The sequence below is a fragment of the Rosa chinensis genome, chromosome 4 (assembly GCF_002994745.2).
Source record: "Rosa chinensis cultivar Old Blush chromosome 4, RchiOBHm-V2, whole genome shotgun sequence".
Lineage (NCBI taxonomy): Eukaryota > Viridiplantae > Streptophyta > Magnoliopsida > Rosales > Rosaceae > Rosa > Rosa chinensis.
The window spans coordinates 2,472,494-2,490,781 of NC_037091.1; the positions used below are offsets into that span (position 1 = coordinate 2,472,494).

The 18,288-nt window shown below is 40.6% G+C and overlaps 2 protein-coding genes across 2 annotated transcripts; both read right to left on the reverse strand.

The window, feature by feature from the left end:
• On the reverse strand, positions 1–3,335 carry LOC112198608 (probable disease resistance protein RPP1). The gene is made up of 4 exons (XM_024339754.1): positions 3,143–3,335; positions 2,510–2,657; positions 1,971–2,040; positions 1–693 (listed from the first exon to the last, which is right to left on the reverse strand). The coding sequence occupies exons 1-4, from the start codon at positions 3,333–3,335 to the stop codon at positions 1–3; spliced, it is 1,104 nt and encodes a 367-aa protein (XP_024195522.1).
• Positions 3,336–4,627: 1,292 nt separating this feature from the next.
• Positions 4,628–8,581, reverse strand: LOC112197766 (homocysteine S-methyltransferase 3). Its single transcript, XM_040519022.1, has 8 exons — positions 7,772–8,581; positions 7,364–7,651; positions 6,567–6,623; positions 6,228–6,453; positions 5,928–6,058; positions 5,434–5,637; positions 5,239–5,337; positions 4,628–4,970 (listed from the first exon to the last, which is right to left on the reverse strand). The coding sequence occupies exons 2-8, from the start codon at positions 7,505–7,507 to the stop codon at positions 4,833–4,835; spliced, it is 999 nt and encodes a 332-aa protein (XP_040374956.1). The 5' UTR covers positions 7,508–7,651; positions 7,772–8,581; the 3' UTR covers positions 4,628–4,832.
• Between the last annotated feature and the right edge of the window lie 9,707 nt (positions 8,582–18,288).

Here is an 18,288-nt window from a genome sequence, read left to right on the forward strand (position 1 = left end):
TTAATTTGCTAAGTTGACAAATTTGCCAAGTGTAGGAACACTAACAAAGTTGTTACTTGAGAGATCAAGTACGGTTATTGTTTCCAGGCAATCAAGAGTCCCAATGAAATCAGAAGTTGATAAATTACATCCGTTGATTTTGAATTCATGTAGCTTGGGAAGCGATAGTGAGCCACTGTCATCATGTGATGAAATACTTGCTTTTATTGGAAATGTAACAAGTTTTGAGCATCCACTCACATTTAGAATCTCTAAATTTTGCAACCCATAAATGCTGATGAATGGTAGAGTCGTAAGATTTTTACAATGATGTAGGTGCAACTCATTAAGCCCAATGAGATTTTCAATTGACGGATGCAATTCTTTAACGAGAGTGAATGATAGGATCAACACTCCTAAAGAATCCATCTTTCCAATAATTTTTGGAAATTCCTCTAGCCTAGTGCAATCACTAAGATCCATAGCAAGGAGAGATTTCAAGCTAAATTCGGTTGGCAACTTAACTAGGTTACAGCAGCTTTTAAGACTTAAGGTCACAAGCTTATCTAGGAATCCAACAGAACGATGAACCTCAACTAAACTTTCACAGTCATCTAACTTCAGCTCTATTAAGTTGGGTATTCCGGTGAAGTTCGGAAGCTCTATGAGGGATTTACAACCTCTTAAATCCATAGATGTTAAGCTTGAAAAATTCTGTGCGGCAAGGTAAAACATAAATGATCAACCAACCTGAGCACTAGTAGTTTACAACATTATTACTTATATATATATATATATATATATATATATATATATATAAGTAAAGGAAGAACTTCCATGAAATAAAAATGGACTATTAGATTAAATTAAAGTACCTTATGTCCCTTCCATAGTCGTGTGATCCCGTGGCTAGCTACCATGAATATTGAGCTTTACAAGTTTGTTTGCATGAAAATCGGATGGAAAGGATTGCAATGGACTAACAGGCCAATCAAGCCACCTCAACTGGTCTGAGAGATAATCAATGTTTCTAGAAAAGGATTCATATCTCTGGTACATGCCCATAGAAATATATTCATAATCCAGGTACATGCCCATAGAAATATATTTAAGATTCTTCATCTTTGAGAAGGTTTTGGCATTCAAAGATATCAAAGATGACTGCCACGAGACCTGAACGCCTATAACTTTATTTGTTCCCTAGCATATTAACCTAGCAACATTTATGGTTGCAATTTCTATTCAGAGCGAAGAAAAAAAAAACAAAAATAGCAGTTTCTATTGGAAGCACAAGGACTATTTTAATGGACTTTTCTTCAAGGTTTTTTGAAATAGAAGTTGATATCATTAGATCAACAGCAAATAGGCTGTAGTATACCAAAACTTACATAAGAAATCCGGCAAGAAAATCCGGAGAACCTACCTAAGCTAAAGCACACTATTACGGATCACTGGGACGCTCACATTTAAGCGAGCCTATACATGAATGAAAAAACCTCGCCTCCTACGGAAAGAAATCATTCAACTAGCCCTCACTTGCCAATCACGTAATTGTGGTACAAACAAGAAACTAGAAACGCCATAGAAGACTCATAGAAGTTTATCCAACCTCACATAGGCTCAATACCCTAATACATTAGGGCCCAGCTTGCCTCGACCTGGGTCCAAGCCCGTAAGCCCAAGCCTAAATCGAATCTTGTCCAACAGGAAGGTTTTCCTGCCCCATCAGCCTAAGCCCATAAAATTGAGCCCACAGATTTGAGCCCAACAACCCAAGCTTAACCCCAGGCCCAAGGGCCCAAGCCAAGAGGGCAGAAACCCTAGGCCACTGCAGCCGTGCCGCCTCCGTCGCGGTAAGGCCCTCCGGCGACCAGCCCATCCTCCACAGTATCAGAACTTCGAGCAGAACCCCCGGTGCAACTCAAAGCTAAACCACCAGCCAAATCAAATCACTGCAGAGATCACAGACCCACACTCTGCAATCCGATTACCTGCACAGTAGCCGGCGACTCGTTGATACCTCCGGTGACACAACGATGCAGCTCTGCCAATTTTGAGCACCTGCACAACAGTCGAAACCAGGGAGATCGAAGTAGTCCGCAACCCACCGCCTCCACGCCAACAGCGTAGGACTCTCACGGGCTGGATCGAACCCAGAAAAAACCACGGTCAGAGAGGCCTCCAATTCAAAAACCTCTCGCCGCAACCCACGATCGACGCTGAGGATCCGCTCCGCGCCGCCGCCTAACCTCGCCGCTCCACGGACGCCGCCTTGCCTGAAGGAAGAACGTCGCCGCCAGTCGAAACCTAGGTTTCGAAACCAAAGTCTCTCCGAGAAGCTCGGAGACGCTTTCTTCAAGGTTTTAGTAATAAATTATTTCAATATAAATTGATTTCCGAATTGAAAAAGAAAAATATCATTAATATACTTACTGTATTATTTGTTAGAACGTGTTGATATCTTCTTCACTCCACACTCTACTCCGTTTTCCGGGCTCACCAAGTGACTCTTGATACACTATGTCTTTACCCATTTCTTCTATCAATTAAGTCATGCATCCAAATCATATCTCCGTCAATTCTTATCAAGGCTTTTTCTTGGAGTTGGGCAATACCAGTCACTGATTTCATATCATAGCAAGCTTCTAGTATCGGTTTCACACGATCTACTTCCTTACCTTTAAAGAAACAAGCAATATCAAGAAAATATCATTTTAAATATACTCCCAGAGCATCATAACTTATTTTGAGCACATCTCTTTTCTCTCTGTGGGGATCTTCTCCCCGACAACCATCTAAGGTAGCTTCCCACTCCACTCTGCTTCTACGAAATAGATGAGAGCCTAAAACTATCAAAGCTAATGGAAGGCCCTGAGCATACCATATTGCATGTTGTGCAAGTTCCAAATAATCACCTGGAGGTCCTTTTTTTTTTAATGCATTCAAACTAAATAAGTTCAAAGCTTGACGATCATTTAACATCATGACCTCATATACTTCATCAATTTGATGAGCAATTAGCCAACGTTTATCTCTTGTTGTTATGAGAATTCTACTGCCCGGCCCAAAGCAAGCAGGGGATGGAACTAAGTTCTGTAATTGGCTAGAATGTCATCAAGGATTAAGAAGACTTTTTTATTTCGCATCCTTGTCTTTATCAAACCGGCTCCTTTATCAACATTGCTCACCTTCAAAGTTGAGTCCCTTAAAATATCAGACAAAAGTGTCTTTTGCATTTGGACAATGGCACTTGATCTAACATCCGCCAAGAAACAACTACTTTCAAACTCACGGTGAATTGAATTAAACACATCTTTCGCAATATTGTGGTATTTCCTATTCCACCAGGCCCCCATATGCCTACCATGCGAACAATATTTTCCTCGGCATGTAAAAGTCTGATGACATCTTGTCTACAAGACTCTAATCCAATTGGATATTCAGCAACATCCAAGTAACATGAAGAGTTTATCACTTGGGCGGACGACTCCTCAACAATGTCGTCGATGAATTTGGTCTCGTACCTATGAATTTAAAATCATATATACGAAATCAAATACTTCAATAATATATCTAATAGGCTAACTAATTAACTAGCTAGAGGAGGGGTTAAAGACATACTCGCCATTCTTCAAAGGCCATCCAGACAAATCTGCTGCTTCCTTAAGAGCTGTCTTCTATTTGTCCATGCTATCCTCGTATCTGGGACCAAGCGTAGCAAATGCGTCACCGAAGGCGCCTCTTTGGTGTCGTACATCTGAGGGAGCATAGTTTTAATCATCTGAGGCGCCTCTTTGTAGAAAACCGGTCTAACCTCTTGTCTTTTTGATTTTCTGCATTCAAGTATCTTGACCAGTTCATTCAAACACCACGTTGAGGAAGCATAGTTTTGACCGTCTTCTCTCAAAAGTTTTGAGAGAAGACGACGATTGAAACTCTGGACTCCTCAATTGCTTTGAGGAGCTCTTGTGATACGTCTTCTCCTCTTCTAAGCTTATCAGCATCTCTGAACGTCTCAATTCCCTTCCGACACAAAGCGCGGTACAAATTATCTGTAAAATTAAAGCGCGTATCCTCGCCTCGAAAACTCAGGAAGACCTCGTATGTGTAATGATTTTGGTGATCAGTAGAAGAAAGTGGGAGAGAAGGAGATGTAGAACTGGCTTCTGCATTGATCAGAAAAGCCATATTTTGCTTGCTCTGCTCGATCCGTTGAATTAATGTTGCCTTCCTATTGATCAGCCTTCCTAGAGTGCTTCTGTATTTTAGATCTGAGATCTCAACTCTCAAGTAGATAGTTTCTTGGTGCCTGCTGCAATGTGAACGGTCAATGTGAGGTTGAAAATGATTAAATCAAAACCTCTATGGATCTATGAACCTTGTTCCTTCTTTGCAGTTTCTCTGTTACTGTACACTCACGAGGCGCACTTGCCAAGGAGTTTCTCCTTTCACTTTTTCGTTTTAGACTTCGACGAAAATTTCGTGGAAGACTCTTTGTTTCTTTTTCTTTTTTCAGAGGCGCTGACTTTGACGACTTGAAAATCTAATGTTCGATGCTTGATGGAACAAGGAAATTATCTAGTCTACTGTGTGCACTTTGTTTGGGTTCCATGTATTTTCTATGGAGGAGATCGCATTTAATCTCAAGGACACACTACGGAATGCTAGTAAAATTTAACTTCAAAAGGTAACAAAAACACTGTTATTCGATGTGAAACGACCTCACCAGTCACCATACAGCAGCAGCACCAGGGTGACAGTAATTTGCTACTTCCTTGGAGTTACAAAACAATGAAACATGCGTTATTCTTAGCATCAGATTACAATATTTACATCTCATTTTCAGAACTACACTAGGCGCCGTTAACCGCAGAAGACTTGTTAGAAAGAGCCTTAGATATTGCCCTTATGGTATTTGGAGTTGTTCTGCAGCAGCCTCCAAACAGGGAAGCCCCAGCCTCACGCCACTTCTCTATGACTATTTCTGCAAACTCTTCATCAACCCGCCCACTCGATGGTGCAATGGAAAGCACATGCAGTCAAGGGTTTTTCACAAACATGCTAATTCAACATTTTCATCATCCATGGAACAGTATTATATACAATTCAAGGAAGATTGGTTTCGTATTTTTACCAACAAATGGAAGAAGATTCACCATTTGTTAATATAACATTATATCCAACAAAAAGAACATTACTTTGTGAATTATAATGATCTAAATCCAGATGCTATGGCTGAAAGAGTAGGGCAACAAGCACTGTGTATTCATATAGGAGGACACTTACAATCCATTGCTTGCTCTGACCATCATAGGTCTCACCACTGTTGGGGTATATCACTATTGGTTTGCTTGTTACCTGCAAATTTGATAGGCAAAGGAATATCAATTATATGAACATGTTGAGGGGCTAAGTTACGTATGCTAATTTATTCCAACTAACCAAAGATCGAACCTTTCGAATAGACGAAATCAACCCCTGGATATAACTAGGTGGTGTGCAGTTGATTCCAACAGCAACAACTTGCTTGCATGCATTAGCAATTGAGGCACACTCAAAGATGGAATCACCACTCACCACATTGATTACATCTTTAGAAGCAAAAGTAAACCATGCTGGAATATCTATTGCTTCTTCCTCAAGAAGTTCAGCATATGCCTGCAGCATCACATTTAAGCAAGGTATTTAGCTAGAGCCAGAGTGGAAATTGTTGGCACAATTAATCTGAAAAAAGATGACTGAAACACCCTCATCTTAGAATTTCTGACATAGACCTCAGCATTATGTATAGTCCTAACACTTTCTGATGCACATGGCATGCGAATCATATCTGTCATATATTTTAGGAAGAATCTGCCTAAGGTAATGAACTTTCATTCCATTTGCTTAAACCATGTCCACTATAGTGCATAAAGGCCTTATACATTAAGGCGAATAGAGCATAATACCTTCGCCTCTAGCTTATTCGGAGTTGTCTCAAATGCAATTAGATCAGCACCAGAGTTGGCCAGAATCTGAACCCTTTCCCTGTGGAAATCTTTCAATGTTTCTAGAGTTACTGCATCTCCATGGTTGCCACCACAAAGGAAATAATCCACAAAGAATCAGAACCCGAGTACCAATGATGCTCGTATAAAGTTATAAACAATGTATAAGAAATTAATTTGCAGAGATGTCACCATTTTCTTGTTCCATGTCCAAATCATATACAGTAAACATGCACAAATCATATGTCGAGTTAACTCACCTATAGTCGGAACCATCAGCCAAATAGGCTCCATAGCTTCCCACAGATGCTGCAACTAGAACTGGATGTCTCGATGGCTTTCCTGTATCCACAAAATCCCAAGAACCTTTGGTGCATTTGTCATAATAAATTTCTCTTGCCTCGATTGCAATTTCTACACTTTTCCTGAGCAGGGCTTTGGCTTCTTCCTTGGAGAAACCTTTGGCCTCAAAACCCTGAATAGTGGCCTGTATCAGACAAAACAACAAGGTTAACAGTTTAACATCTTAAGAAAACTGATAATAAATCACCAAATCATAAACAAAAAACGGTGTAATGAATCATGAACAAAATTAATTACCTGATAAGATGCGGTTATTATGATGTTTGCTCCAGCATCAAGGTAGTCCAAATGCACCTATATCAAAATCAAAAATTGATAAAATTTGTCTCATTCATGCTCTGCTGGCCTCATGCTTTAGATTGGGCCAACTATTTCTTCAGCAGATTTGGACACTCAGAAGGCCCATTTGCAGCTGCACAACCCTACTTTTTTTTTTTTTTTGAAAGGTGCACAACCCTACTATTTTCTATTCATTTTTGCATGAAAAAGACAGGTGTCGATGAAAATCCCTAGAGTGTTCATGAGAAAATGAGACCGGTTTGGGACTTGCATACTTTGCCTGTTTGCCACGTTACTGTCAGAAGCTAACCTAGGATGACTCATTTCTCATCTTTGATTATTAAAAAATTCGTGTTAAGGACTAAAGGCAGAAGGATAAAGTTAAATATTTTTTTTTTTTGAATAAAAATAAAGTTAAATATTCACATACATAACTTAATTTAATTCCCCCCAAAAAATGGAAAAAATAAACAGTACTTGGCCTAAAATTTCCAGTTCAGCATATTTGTCCATATTACGCCCCCAAGAAGATGCTATGAATCCACCCCATAAATCGTATTCATTCATGCATATTCAAAGTTAAAGCTTTTTTTTTTTTTTTTTGGACCATTTTTCTCATTCTCTTCAAGATCTTCATCTTTCTGGGGTTCATGTATAGCCAGCAAAAGAATAAGAATAATCTGTTTGGATATATAGAGAACTCTAAATCTTAGAGATTAGATCGAGTAACGAAATGGCTGAAGTTACGTACGTACCCTTCGGACGAGGTGAGGAGAACTGACGAGGCATTTGGCGCTCCAGAGAAGGTCGTTGAGATCAGCTCCATGTCGTTCCAGCTCCGTCGCAAACCCGCCGTCCAGAACGGCACAGCCACCGCACTTCTCCAGAAAATCGCTCATGGAGAGTGTAGGACTAAAACAAAGTATAGGGAACACAAACTTTGGCTGCTCAGGAACTGTTCGGTTTTGAAGGTGAGGTATGAAATGCCAATTGGCTATGGCTACGTCTGCTGCAAACTCTTGATCAACCACCCCACTAGACCACTGCAATGGAAAAGACATGCAATTAGAGTTTTTCAAACAGATGAGAAATGGAAATTACTAAGCATTCATACGAATTTTATCTTATTTTGGTACTAAGGTTGTAATTATGTAAGCACACACCTCACACTCAAAGCAACATCCTTCAACTTTGCGCAAGCAGAAATGATACACATCATAGTCACCGAATTGGGTTTGATCCCAGTAGCCACCATCTCGAAAAACAAAGAAAGAGCCTCCTTTGGCATATTCCTGCTACCATAACCACAAAATCAAACTAGTCCACGGCACAGTGTTTCTCTCAAGCATTTCATCAAACACATTCTGGGCATAATCCGAGTCCCCACATTCTGCATAGAAATGAATCAAAGAATTCCCAATAAACACATCTTCCTCCAAACCCATAATGGAGCTGAACTCCTTCATAGAAAGCCACAATCTTCAAGCTCGCGCTCAATGCAACATCTGAACATAATGCCCAATAGCCTCGTAACTAAGCCCAGAACCAGAGTAACCCTTTATCAGAGAATTGTACATGAACAATACACCCTTTGTTTCTTCTTCTTCTTCTTTCGGGCATAGTCTAAGCTTTCGAAGGTGCCCGTTTTGGCTCATGTGCTAATAAGCTTGGTGACATTAGAGGGTCTCTCGCTGAGGCCTTTCTTAGTGATGTGACGGTGAAGTTGCTTCACTTGGTTTATGGTTTTACAGTTTTTGAGTGACCCAGTTGGGGAAGTGTCCTTGGCTATGGATTTGGGTTCGTTTTGGTTAGTGAGAGCTATGAAACTTGGGGTGGCTAGACCAAAGGACTCAGCTGAAGTACTGCAGCCATGGTTGATGGGTCTGCAATGCTTCTACGAAGAGGCCTCTGTCTTTATGAAGGGAATTCCCGTGGAGGTTCAGCATTCCCATCAATCAGTGCAAAATGACGTTTCTAACCTTTAAATTGGTATAATGAACTACTTTCAGTACAGGATGCATGATACAAAAAATAATTGCTCTAATGAATGCCATCCGACTCTATAATTCCTATCAGTGAAATTGGACAGATATAAAGGCAACCCTAATTGGCTTCATTCAATAGAGATGGATGTATATATCTGAATCACAATGTAGCAGTAGATGTCTGGTTTTGATTTAAGGCTATCAAATCTAGGAAATGACTAGGGAAAAAAAAAACAATAATATCCAGATTTTCTTAGCAAATTAAGCACAATCATACTACAAAGAGAAGACATGGACACATGATAAACCAGCTCTAAGGTACGGCTCTTAAAGATGGTTTTAGTACAGCATGATATAAATATAAGAGATGGCATGATATAAATATAGGTTCGGCTCAAAACTACTCTTTAGTACAACATGATATAGAAGATAGTTTCTTTATCATGAATTACAATTCAGAATGTCAGGGTGTAAGAATAGCCTCGACAAACATTCTTCACAGAGAGGATTAGAACAAGGAACAAACAGAAAGGAAAGCAATGTCGCAGATAAAGAGACCAAGCCACTAACTTATGTTGTGACTGAACAGAGTGAACTCTGTAGTGCTAGATTATGATTGGTACTCCATTCTGGACATAGGCATTCATTTGAGAAAATTAACCGACTAAATCTGCATCATCGAATGCCTTTGGTACTCCATTCAGTAAATGATGTAGAACATTTAAAGAGACAACAGTTTCTACACAACTGATCTTGTTGAACTTTGCTTCAAAAGTTACTTTCCATGAGATTGCTGCCGACTTAATATGACTTGCACAACAGACTCTACACAGCTGTATGTCGTCCTTTCTGGTATTCAGACAACATGCATATTGCTTGTCTAAATTGGATTCAGACAACAGTTTCGCGATGTCGTCTGATACCTGCATCAGATGGCAGGAGTATTAACAACAGCAATTTTCACTATCAGATGACAGTGAAAAACTGTCGTCTAATTCGTTTTTTGGCATAGTGTAGGAGGCACGGGGCTCAGACTTTTACTTTCGCCGCCTCACCTATAGAGGCTCAGCGGTGGCTTGATAGGATGGAGAGAGTTTTCTTCCAGATGGAGCTTCCAGAGGACAGGAAAGTGATTGAATTTGGCAGTACAGTTCCTCGAGGATACCGCCAGGCATTGGTGGACTGGTGTTGTCAATGACCCTACAAATGCTGGCCCAATGACCTGGGATATGTTCATGGCCCATTTCTATGGACGGTACTTTAGTGATGCCTACCTTAATCGGATGTAGGATCAGTTCTTGAGTTTGGAGAAGAGAGATGATCAGTCAGTGCTGGAGTTTGAGTAAGAGTTTCTTTCCTTGGCTCACCATGTGCCGGATTTGGTTCGTACTGAGCAGAGTAAGATTCGTAGATTTGTCCAAGGACTTGGAGGAAAGTTTAAGGATAAGATGTTAGGCACACCGTACCGGAGTTTTGGTGAGGCAGTATCTTATGCCATGGACATTGAGTCGGACTCACCTGCCGGTTTTCACCCTAGGGATCCTGGTGGCCCTAGCTAGGGTCCATCTAAGAAGGCTACTTCCACATCCGGTTCTGGATCTTCCGTGGGTAGTGGAAAGAGCAGTGATTCCAGTTCGAGGTCCCGTACTAGATTCAGGGGACGTGACAGGAGATTATCTCGCGGTCAGTTTAGTGGACGACTGTCTGGACAACTTGAGAAGTCCAAGAGTTATCATAGTGGTTCGAGTGGGGCTTCTACTAGTCAGTCAGCTCAGTTTGGGCAGTACCAGACAGTGGGGTGTTTCATGTGTGGTCAGCAGGATCACTTCAGGAAGGACTGCCCTCTTTTGACTAAGGGAGCCAGATCTACCCCCACTCAGACTGTTGGCCAGTCCTCTGCTGGCGGTTCTACTAGTGGTGGCTGCACTAGTTCGGTAGGCCGACCTGGTTCTCAGCAGGGCAGGGGTCAACGAGGTCGTTTGGTGACACATGCTAGACTGCACGCCATGACACAGCAGGAGGGTCGTGATTCACCGAAGGTTATCGTTGGTACGTTGTTTATTTTTAATCAACCTGCTTTAACCTTAATTGATCCTGGTGCTACGCACTCATTTATGTCAAGTAGATTCGCATGTTTTGCAAATGTACCGTCATCACCTCTTTTAGGCGAGTGATATGTTTCCTTACCTGCGGGAGAAGCCCTTAAGATAGAATGGGTTTTCAATAATTGTGGTGTAATGGTTGATGGTTTTTGCTTGGAGGCCAACCTTATCCCTTTGAATCTGGTTGAGTTTGATGTAATACTAGGAATGGATTTTCTAGGGGCACACGGTGCATTGGTTGATTGTTTCCGTAAGGAAGTTGTGTTTCGAAGTCCAAGAAAACCGGAAATTACTTTCCGTGGTGAATGGAATATTCTCTCCTCTTGCCTAATTTCGGCCATAACAGCTGAAAAGCTTTTGAATAAAGGCTGTCAAGCTTATTTGGCACACATTGTGGATACAAAGAGGGAGGTGTTAAATATTGAGGATATTCATGTGGTCAGGAAGTTTCCGGATGTGTTTCTTGATGAACTACCTGGTTTGCCTCCAGTAAGAGAAATAGATTTCACCATTGAATTGCTCCCTGGTACTACACCTATATCTCATGCACCTTACAGAATGGCCCCAGCAGAATTAAAAGAGTTAAAGACCCAGTTACAGGAGTTGTTGGATAAAGGTTTCATTCGGCCAAGTGTATCTCCTTGGGGTGCTCCGGTGCTTTTTGTTAAGAAGAAGGATGGCACCTTGAGATTGTGTATTAATTGATTATAGAAAATTGAACAAGGTCACAGTGAAGAACAATTTTCCATTACCACGAATTGATGATTTATTTGATCAATTGCGGGGTGCCAAAGTCTTTTCTAAGATTGATTTGAGGACAGGTTATCACCAGTTACGGATAAGAGAGTCCGACGTACCCAAGGCTGCTTTCCAATCACGTTATGGTCACTACTAGTTTGTGGTGATGCCTTTCGGATTAATCAATGCTCCTGCAGCTTTTATGGATCTCATGAATCGAGTATTCTGCCCATACTTGGACCGTTTTGTGATTGTGTTTATTGATGACATTCTGGTTTACTCCGAGAGTGATGAGCTTCATATTAAGCATTTGAAGCTAGTGCTTCAGACTTTGAGGGAGGCTAAGCTATATGCCAAGTTGAGTAAGTGTGAATTCTGGCTTAACAGCATAGGATTCTTGGGTCATGTGGTGTCAGCTGAAGGTATTAGTGTGGATCCTCAAAAGGTGGAAGCGGTTTTGAACTGGGGAAGACCCACCACTGTGACAGAAATTCGTAGTTTCTTGGGTTTAGCCGGTTATTATCGGTGGTTCGTTCAGGATTTCTCTAGACTTGCGGCTCCTCTCACTAAATTGACCAGGAAGGGTGCTAAATTTTTTTGGTCAGAGGAGTGTGAACAAAGTTTCCAAGAACTCAAAAGACGTTTAACTAGTGCCCCAGTTCTGGCATTGCCTTATGATAGCAGGAAGTATGTAATTTACAGTGATGCCTCAAGACAAGGCTTAGGTTGTGTGTTGATGCAGCATGGAAATGTGATTGCCTATGCATCTAGGCAGCTGAAACCTCATGAAATGAACTACCCGACTCATGACCTTGAGCTTGCTGCCGTGGTGCTTGCACTTAAGTTATGGAGACACTATCTTTATGGGGCTCGATGCCAGATTTTCACAGATCATAAAAGTCTCCAACATTTACTTACTCAAAGTGACTTAAATTTAAGGCAAAGGAGGTGGTTGGAGTTTAAAAATTATGATTGCACTATTGAGTATCATCCAGGAAGGGCCAATGTGGTAGCTGATGCACTTAGTCGAAAACCCTTTAGCTCTTTAGCCCATTTGAAGGCAGTCCGAGTTCCCTTACTTTATGAATTGCGATCTACGGGGGTTAATTTGGCAATTGAGAAAGGATCTGGAGCGTTGATAGCTAGCTTCCATGTGAGGCCGATTCTCATTGACCGAGTGCAAGAGGCACAAGATGATTATGAATACTTGAACCAATTGAAAGAAGCAGTGAGTAGCGGCACTGGAGTGGATTTTACTATATATATATATATATATATATATATATCAGAAGGGATGGAGCCTTAATGTCTGGGAATAGAATATATGTTCCTAATTTTGATGATATTAAACAGGAAATTTTAGAAGAGGCTCATAGTTCCGCTTATGCCATGCATCCCGGTGGAACAAAAATGTACCGAACTTTAAGGGAATGCTATTGGTGGCCAAATATGAAGAGGGAAATTGCAGCATATGTGAGTAGGTGCTTGGTGTGCCAACAGGTAAAAGCCGAAAGACAGAAGCCTTCGGGATTGCTGCAGCCGTTGCCAATTCCGCAGTGGAAATGGGAGCATGTCACCATGGATTTTGTCTCTGGCCTTCTGCGATCTCGTAATGGTCATGATAGTATTTGGGTGATTGTGGATCGACTCACTAAGTCAGCTCATTTCTTACAAATCAACAAGACTTATAGGATGGACAATTTGGCAGAACTTTATGTGAATGAAATAGTAAAACTGCATGGGCCACCTGTTTCTATTGTCTTTGATCGAGATCCCCGTTTCACTTCAAAATTTTGGAGGAGTCTTCATGAGGCATTAGGTACTGGACTGAGTTTTAGCACTGTATTTCATCCTCAAACTGATGGACAATCAGAGAGAACTATCCAAACTTTGGAGAACATGTTGAGATCCTATGTTATGCAGTTCAAAGGAAGCTGGGATAACCATTTGGCATTGATAGAGTTTGCTTACAATAATAGTTACCATTCCAGTATTGGCATGGCTCCTTATGAAGCTCTCTATGGGAAACAGTGTCGTACTCCTCTGTGTTAGAATGAAGTAGGAGAAAGAAAGCTCATAGGTCCAGAGATCGTGCAGATTACCACTAAAAAAGTTAAGTTAATCAAGGAGAAACTCAGGGCAGCTCATAGTAGACAGAAGAGTTATGCGGACAATCGCAGGAAAGACTTGGAGTTTCAAAAAGGTGATTGGGTATTCTTAAAATTATCCCCTTGGAAGGGCGTTGTGAGATTTGGTAAGCGAGGGAAGCTCAGTCCTCGTTATATTGGACCTTTTAAGATAAAAGAGCGAGTTGCCCCAGTTGCTTATAAGTTAACACTACCTCCAAGATTATCAAAAATTCATGATGTCTTCCACGTGTCCATGCTCCGTAAGTATATTGCTGATCCTTCTCATGTTTTAGAGAAGCAGCCTATTCAGTTGAAGGAGGATTTGACTTATGAGGAGAAACCCATCCAGATACTCGATAGAAGGGAGCAGGTACTTAGGAACAAGACCATACCTTTGGTTAAGGTATTGTGGAGTAATCATTTGGTGGAAGAAGCTACTTGGGAATCTGAGAACCTGATGAGAAGACAGTACCCCCATCTGTTCTGACAAGTATGTAAATTTCGAGGGCGAAATTTTTTATAAGGGGGGGTGAATTGTTACGCCCCACATCCGATTTACCCCTTTTACTGTGTTACATGAATTACTGTATGTTTTACCATTCGCAGTTATAGTTTTACCTTTTAAGGGGGCTAGAAGTTGACTTTTTGTTCGGGTCAAAATTTGAGAAATTTTTCTTCATGAAAGTTGTAAGCGGCGTTAAACCGAGTCCGTGGACATGTGGTACACTTAAATCGGAGTTCGTATGCGAAAGTTATGAGTGATTTAAGAAAGTTACTGTTTATGGTAGAAATTGTATAAATATTCAAAATTTACTGTGGTAGGTTTCCAAATCCGGAAACCTACCTTTCTCTCTCCTCTCCCCCGATCTCTCCCCTTTTCCTCTTCAGGCAGTTCCTTCTCCCCTTCGATTTGCAGCCGTCCGGCCATCAACCGGTGGACAGTCGGCCACCACAAGGTCGCCTCTTCCCCCTTTCCACGCTGGTGCCCTTGGATTTCGGCAATTTGGCCAGAAAATCTCGAATCGAATCAAGGAAGTCTACGGGGGCAGTTTGAGCTTTTCCGGCAATTCCGCCGTTTCCAGCCATTTCCGACCACCAAATTGGGTCAGTTGAGGCGCCCTGAGCCGGTTAGGCTTCATCATTTAGCCCTTTGGCCCTAAGCCCGCCCTAGGCCCGCCCGGCCCGTAAGGCCGAAGCCCTACCCGGCCCTTGCATTAGGGCGGTCCGGCCCTACCCTTTCTCAAATAGGGTAGGGTAAGGGTCATGCAAATGAAGCCCGGCTCTACCCTACGGCCCGCCCCGTTTGAGCCCTTTAGGGCCAAGCCCGGCCTAGCCCTTTAAGCCCTATTATATTCTTTTTTTTCTATTTTTAAATATGTTTCTCTTTAGTTTATAACATACAACTTATCTATTTTTGTAATTGATTTCCTAAGATTTATTTTCTTTAATGTTTGTTTCCTTTGTTAAAACAACAATTAATTTTCGGAGATTTAGAGAGATAGTTAATTGAATATAACCATCTTAACTAATATTTATAAATGTTATAACTTATAAGTTAATTCTAATATATATATATATATATATATATTAAATATGATCAACAAAAAATAATGAGTCTTGTATTATTTATATAACCATTGAGCCACATTTTGAGATAAAAAAAATAAAAGTAATATATTTCTTTTTGTTAAACAAATTGAGGCCCTTTTAAGCCCATTTCGGCCCTATTCGGAAGGCCGGCCCGACCCGGCCCTAGTGGCTCGAGCCTTTCGGGTGGGTAAGGGTTAGCATATTTAAGCCTCGGCCCGACCCTAAGCCCTAAAATTTTGGGTAGGGCCGGCCCTAACCTAGCCCATGATGACCCCTAGAGCCGGTGATCATTTTCCCTAAGGCCATTCACTTCAATTTGCAGTGTGGAGGTCGAATCGACGATTGCAAATTCTAGGGTTTAGAGGTTTTTCTGGGTTTTCTTCACCGGCCAAATTCAAGTGCTTTGAGGTAAAATTGGAATGTGTTGTAGTTGAGAAAATTGTTGGGTCTGTTGTGATGTTGCTGTTGCCAAAATTTGGTGGCCATCAGAGGTGGTGGTCGCCAGCGCGTGGTGGCGTGTAGAGCTGAGTTGTAATTATTGTTTAGGTCCAATAAATCCTATAATGGTTGTAGAATTTTTATACATGAAGTTTGGTGGAAATTGGAGGAGTTACGAATTGATTATAAATTTTCGATTTACGTGAATTCGATCGCCGAATTTCTTTCGAATTCACTTTAGAATTTATATATCGATGAATGAATATTATTGGAGAATTACGGATGGATTTCTATGTGAATTGAGGAGTTGGATTTTGAAGGGGGACGTTTTGAATTTCAATTTCTAATTATCGTAAAGTTAAATTTTCGTCCTATAAATATATTTTTACGAGTGTTATTCGTACAGGACGAGAGGAGTCTTCATACGAGGAAAATACTGAGCGACGTCAGGATTGACCGCATACTGTGAGTGGACTTTTATTTTCAAAGAATGATGCATGCATTTATTTGTTTGTTTCCGAAATAATAATTTGTTTATCTTTTTACTTTTTCGAGCATATGGTTATTTTCGGATATTATTTTTGTTATGCTCGGATTCAGAATTTATGATCTTTGTTGTTTTCAACGAAGTATTTTTTCAAGGTATTCTCCAAAATGGAATATTAGTTCATTATGAATTTTCCTTGCTTATTCATTATCGACTCGAGAATATTTTGGCGTGTGGGACACGTCGTCGATTTATTATTATTTCTCGCGTATTTATTTTGGAATTGAGAGTACTTTTGGCGTGCGGGGTCTTGTCGTTTGAATACATTTATTTATCTCGTGAGAAATGTGGGGAAGTCTTATGGATTTACTGGTTTTTGAATGTTTTTCCTCACCATACTCAGGTATTTCTGTTAGTGTCTCCTCCTCACTTACTTTGTGTTTGTGAGTGGCAGTCGAGGATTCTCCTCCTCATGTGAGTGGTAGTCGAGGTTATTAGTTCTCCTCTTCACACAATCTATGTGTGGGTGGCAGTCGAGGGTAGAGCCTAAGGGCTCCTATACCCGTATGGTGAAATCTCTTCCCCATATTATTTATTTACTTATTTTAGCCAGCGGGGCTGGATTATTTTTCTTTCTTACGCTCTTTTGAAGTTAAGGAAATAAACGGTTTGAAACCTTGCATGCATCGGAAATTTATCTTTCAAAAATAAATTGTGGGAAAGTATAAATTCTTTCTTTCTTTTCTTTATGCTATAATTATTTGACTTTTTGTCCACTCACGCTAACGTTTTTAAATTCTTTCCCTCTGAGCCCTTTGGTTTCAAATGCCCAGTTTACAGTATTGCTGCTTGGCGTCTTGGAGTGAGCCATGGTGACCGCATCCGCTTCCGTCATCACATCCCGTGATCTCGTAGGTTATCTGTTGAACCTACTGCACTCTATGTTAATTTATGTTCCTAGAATTGCTCTTATTACTATGGGAATTGTGACCCAAACTTGTATTAAATATTTTATTTTGGGGCTTTTGACCTATCTCGGACAATTGTTGTATCTGGATATTGGAGTGTTGTTAGATTTTAAATGTTGGGAAAGTTTGGTGTTTGCCTTTCGTTTTTGAGATGGTTTGGATTATGGGAGCAGGGTGGCTCCAGGAGTATGTGGTTGAGTTATTAGAAGTCAAATTTGTTTTTCACAGGTTTTGGGTTGTCTACTTTTTGGGGAGGTTATGCGAAATTTTGAGAAACCTTCTTTAAAAGTGGGTCCCGCAGGACTGCCTCGAATTTCAGGGTGAAATTTGAGGCTGGGTCCTGTCAGATGCCATGGTAGCTGAAACCAGTTAAGGCCAGAGACTATTCCATGGAAGCGACTCGGTGACCTAGCGTAGCTAGACTGCTATCTATATAAGTTGCCCCAGCACATAATTAGGCCTCATCAAAAAGCCCGCGGATCAAGTGGGCCGATGGAGGCTCGCCGGCCCTGAGGGCTAAAAGCCCGGCCCTGCCCGTTAAAAAGTCCGCAAAAGCCCGCCTCGGTGGGTAGTGGGCCGGCCCGCCAAAGGCCCGCTAGGCCCGGCCCGTAAAAGCCCGTAAAATATTATATATATATATATATATATATATATGTGTGTGTGTGTGTGTGTGTGTGTGTGTGTGTGTTTATATATATATATGTAGATATGTGTGTGTGTTTATAAATATATATATATATAGACACATATAGATATATATTTGTGTGTGTGTTTATATATATATATAGATATAGATATATATATATATATATATGTGTGTGTGTGTGTTTATAAATTTATATACACACACACACATATAGATATATATTTGTGTGTGTTTATATATATATATGTGTGTGTGTGTGTGTGTGTGTGTGCGTGTTATATATATATATCTATATATATGTGTGTGTGTGTGTGTGTGTGTGTGTTTATAAACATATATATGGAAGGTTGTAGAATCAGTGAGAAAAAATGGCTAGTTGGGCCTTTTGTTACTATCTTCTTCTCCTTGAGCTTGCTATTCTTTTTTGCAATATGTGAAGCTTCCAAATGTATATATATAGAAAAGATATATATGCATTACCGCATAATAAATATATATATATATATATATATATATATATATCAATATGTGTGTGTGTGTGTGTGTGGAAGTTCTTATACTTCTATATAAAATATGTGCTAATGTGCATATATATAT

Bases quoted from the DNA above. Each gene is read 5' to 3' on its own strand.
- LOC112198608 (XM_024339754.1), bottom strand. From the start codon at position 3,335: ATGGGGGCCTGGTGGAATAGGAAATACCACAATATTGCGAAAGATGTG. The intron at 2,658-3,142 runs GTTTGATAAAGA...GTTTCTTTAAAG, and splicing joins CAATGTTGATAAAGGAGCCG to GTAAGGAAGTAGATCGTGTG. The intron at 2,041-2,509 runs GTAAAGACATAG...ACTGTTGTGCAG, and splicing joins TTAATTGATAGAAGAAATGG to GTGCTCAAAATTGGCAGAGC.
- LOC112197766 (XM_040519022.1), bottom strand. From the start codon at position 7,507: ATGAGCGATTTTCTGGAGAAGTGCGGTGGCTGTGCCGTTCTGGACGGC. The intron at 6,624-7,363 runs GTACGTACGTAA...ATTTTGATATAG, and splicing joins CTCCTCACCTCGTCCGAAGG to GTGCATTTGGACTACCTTGA. The intron at 5,338-5,433 runs GTTCGATCTTTG...TCAAATTTGCAG, and splicing joins TGATTTCGTCTATTCGAAAG to GTAACAAGCAAACCAATAGT.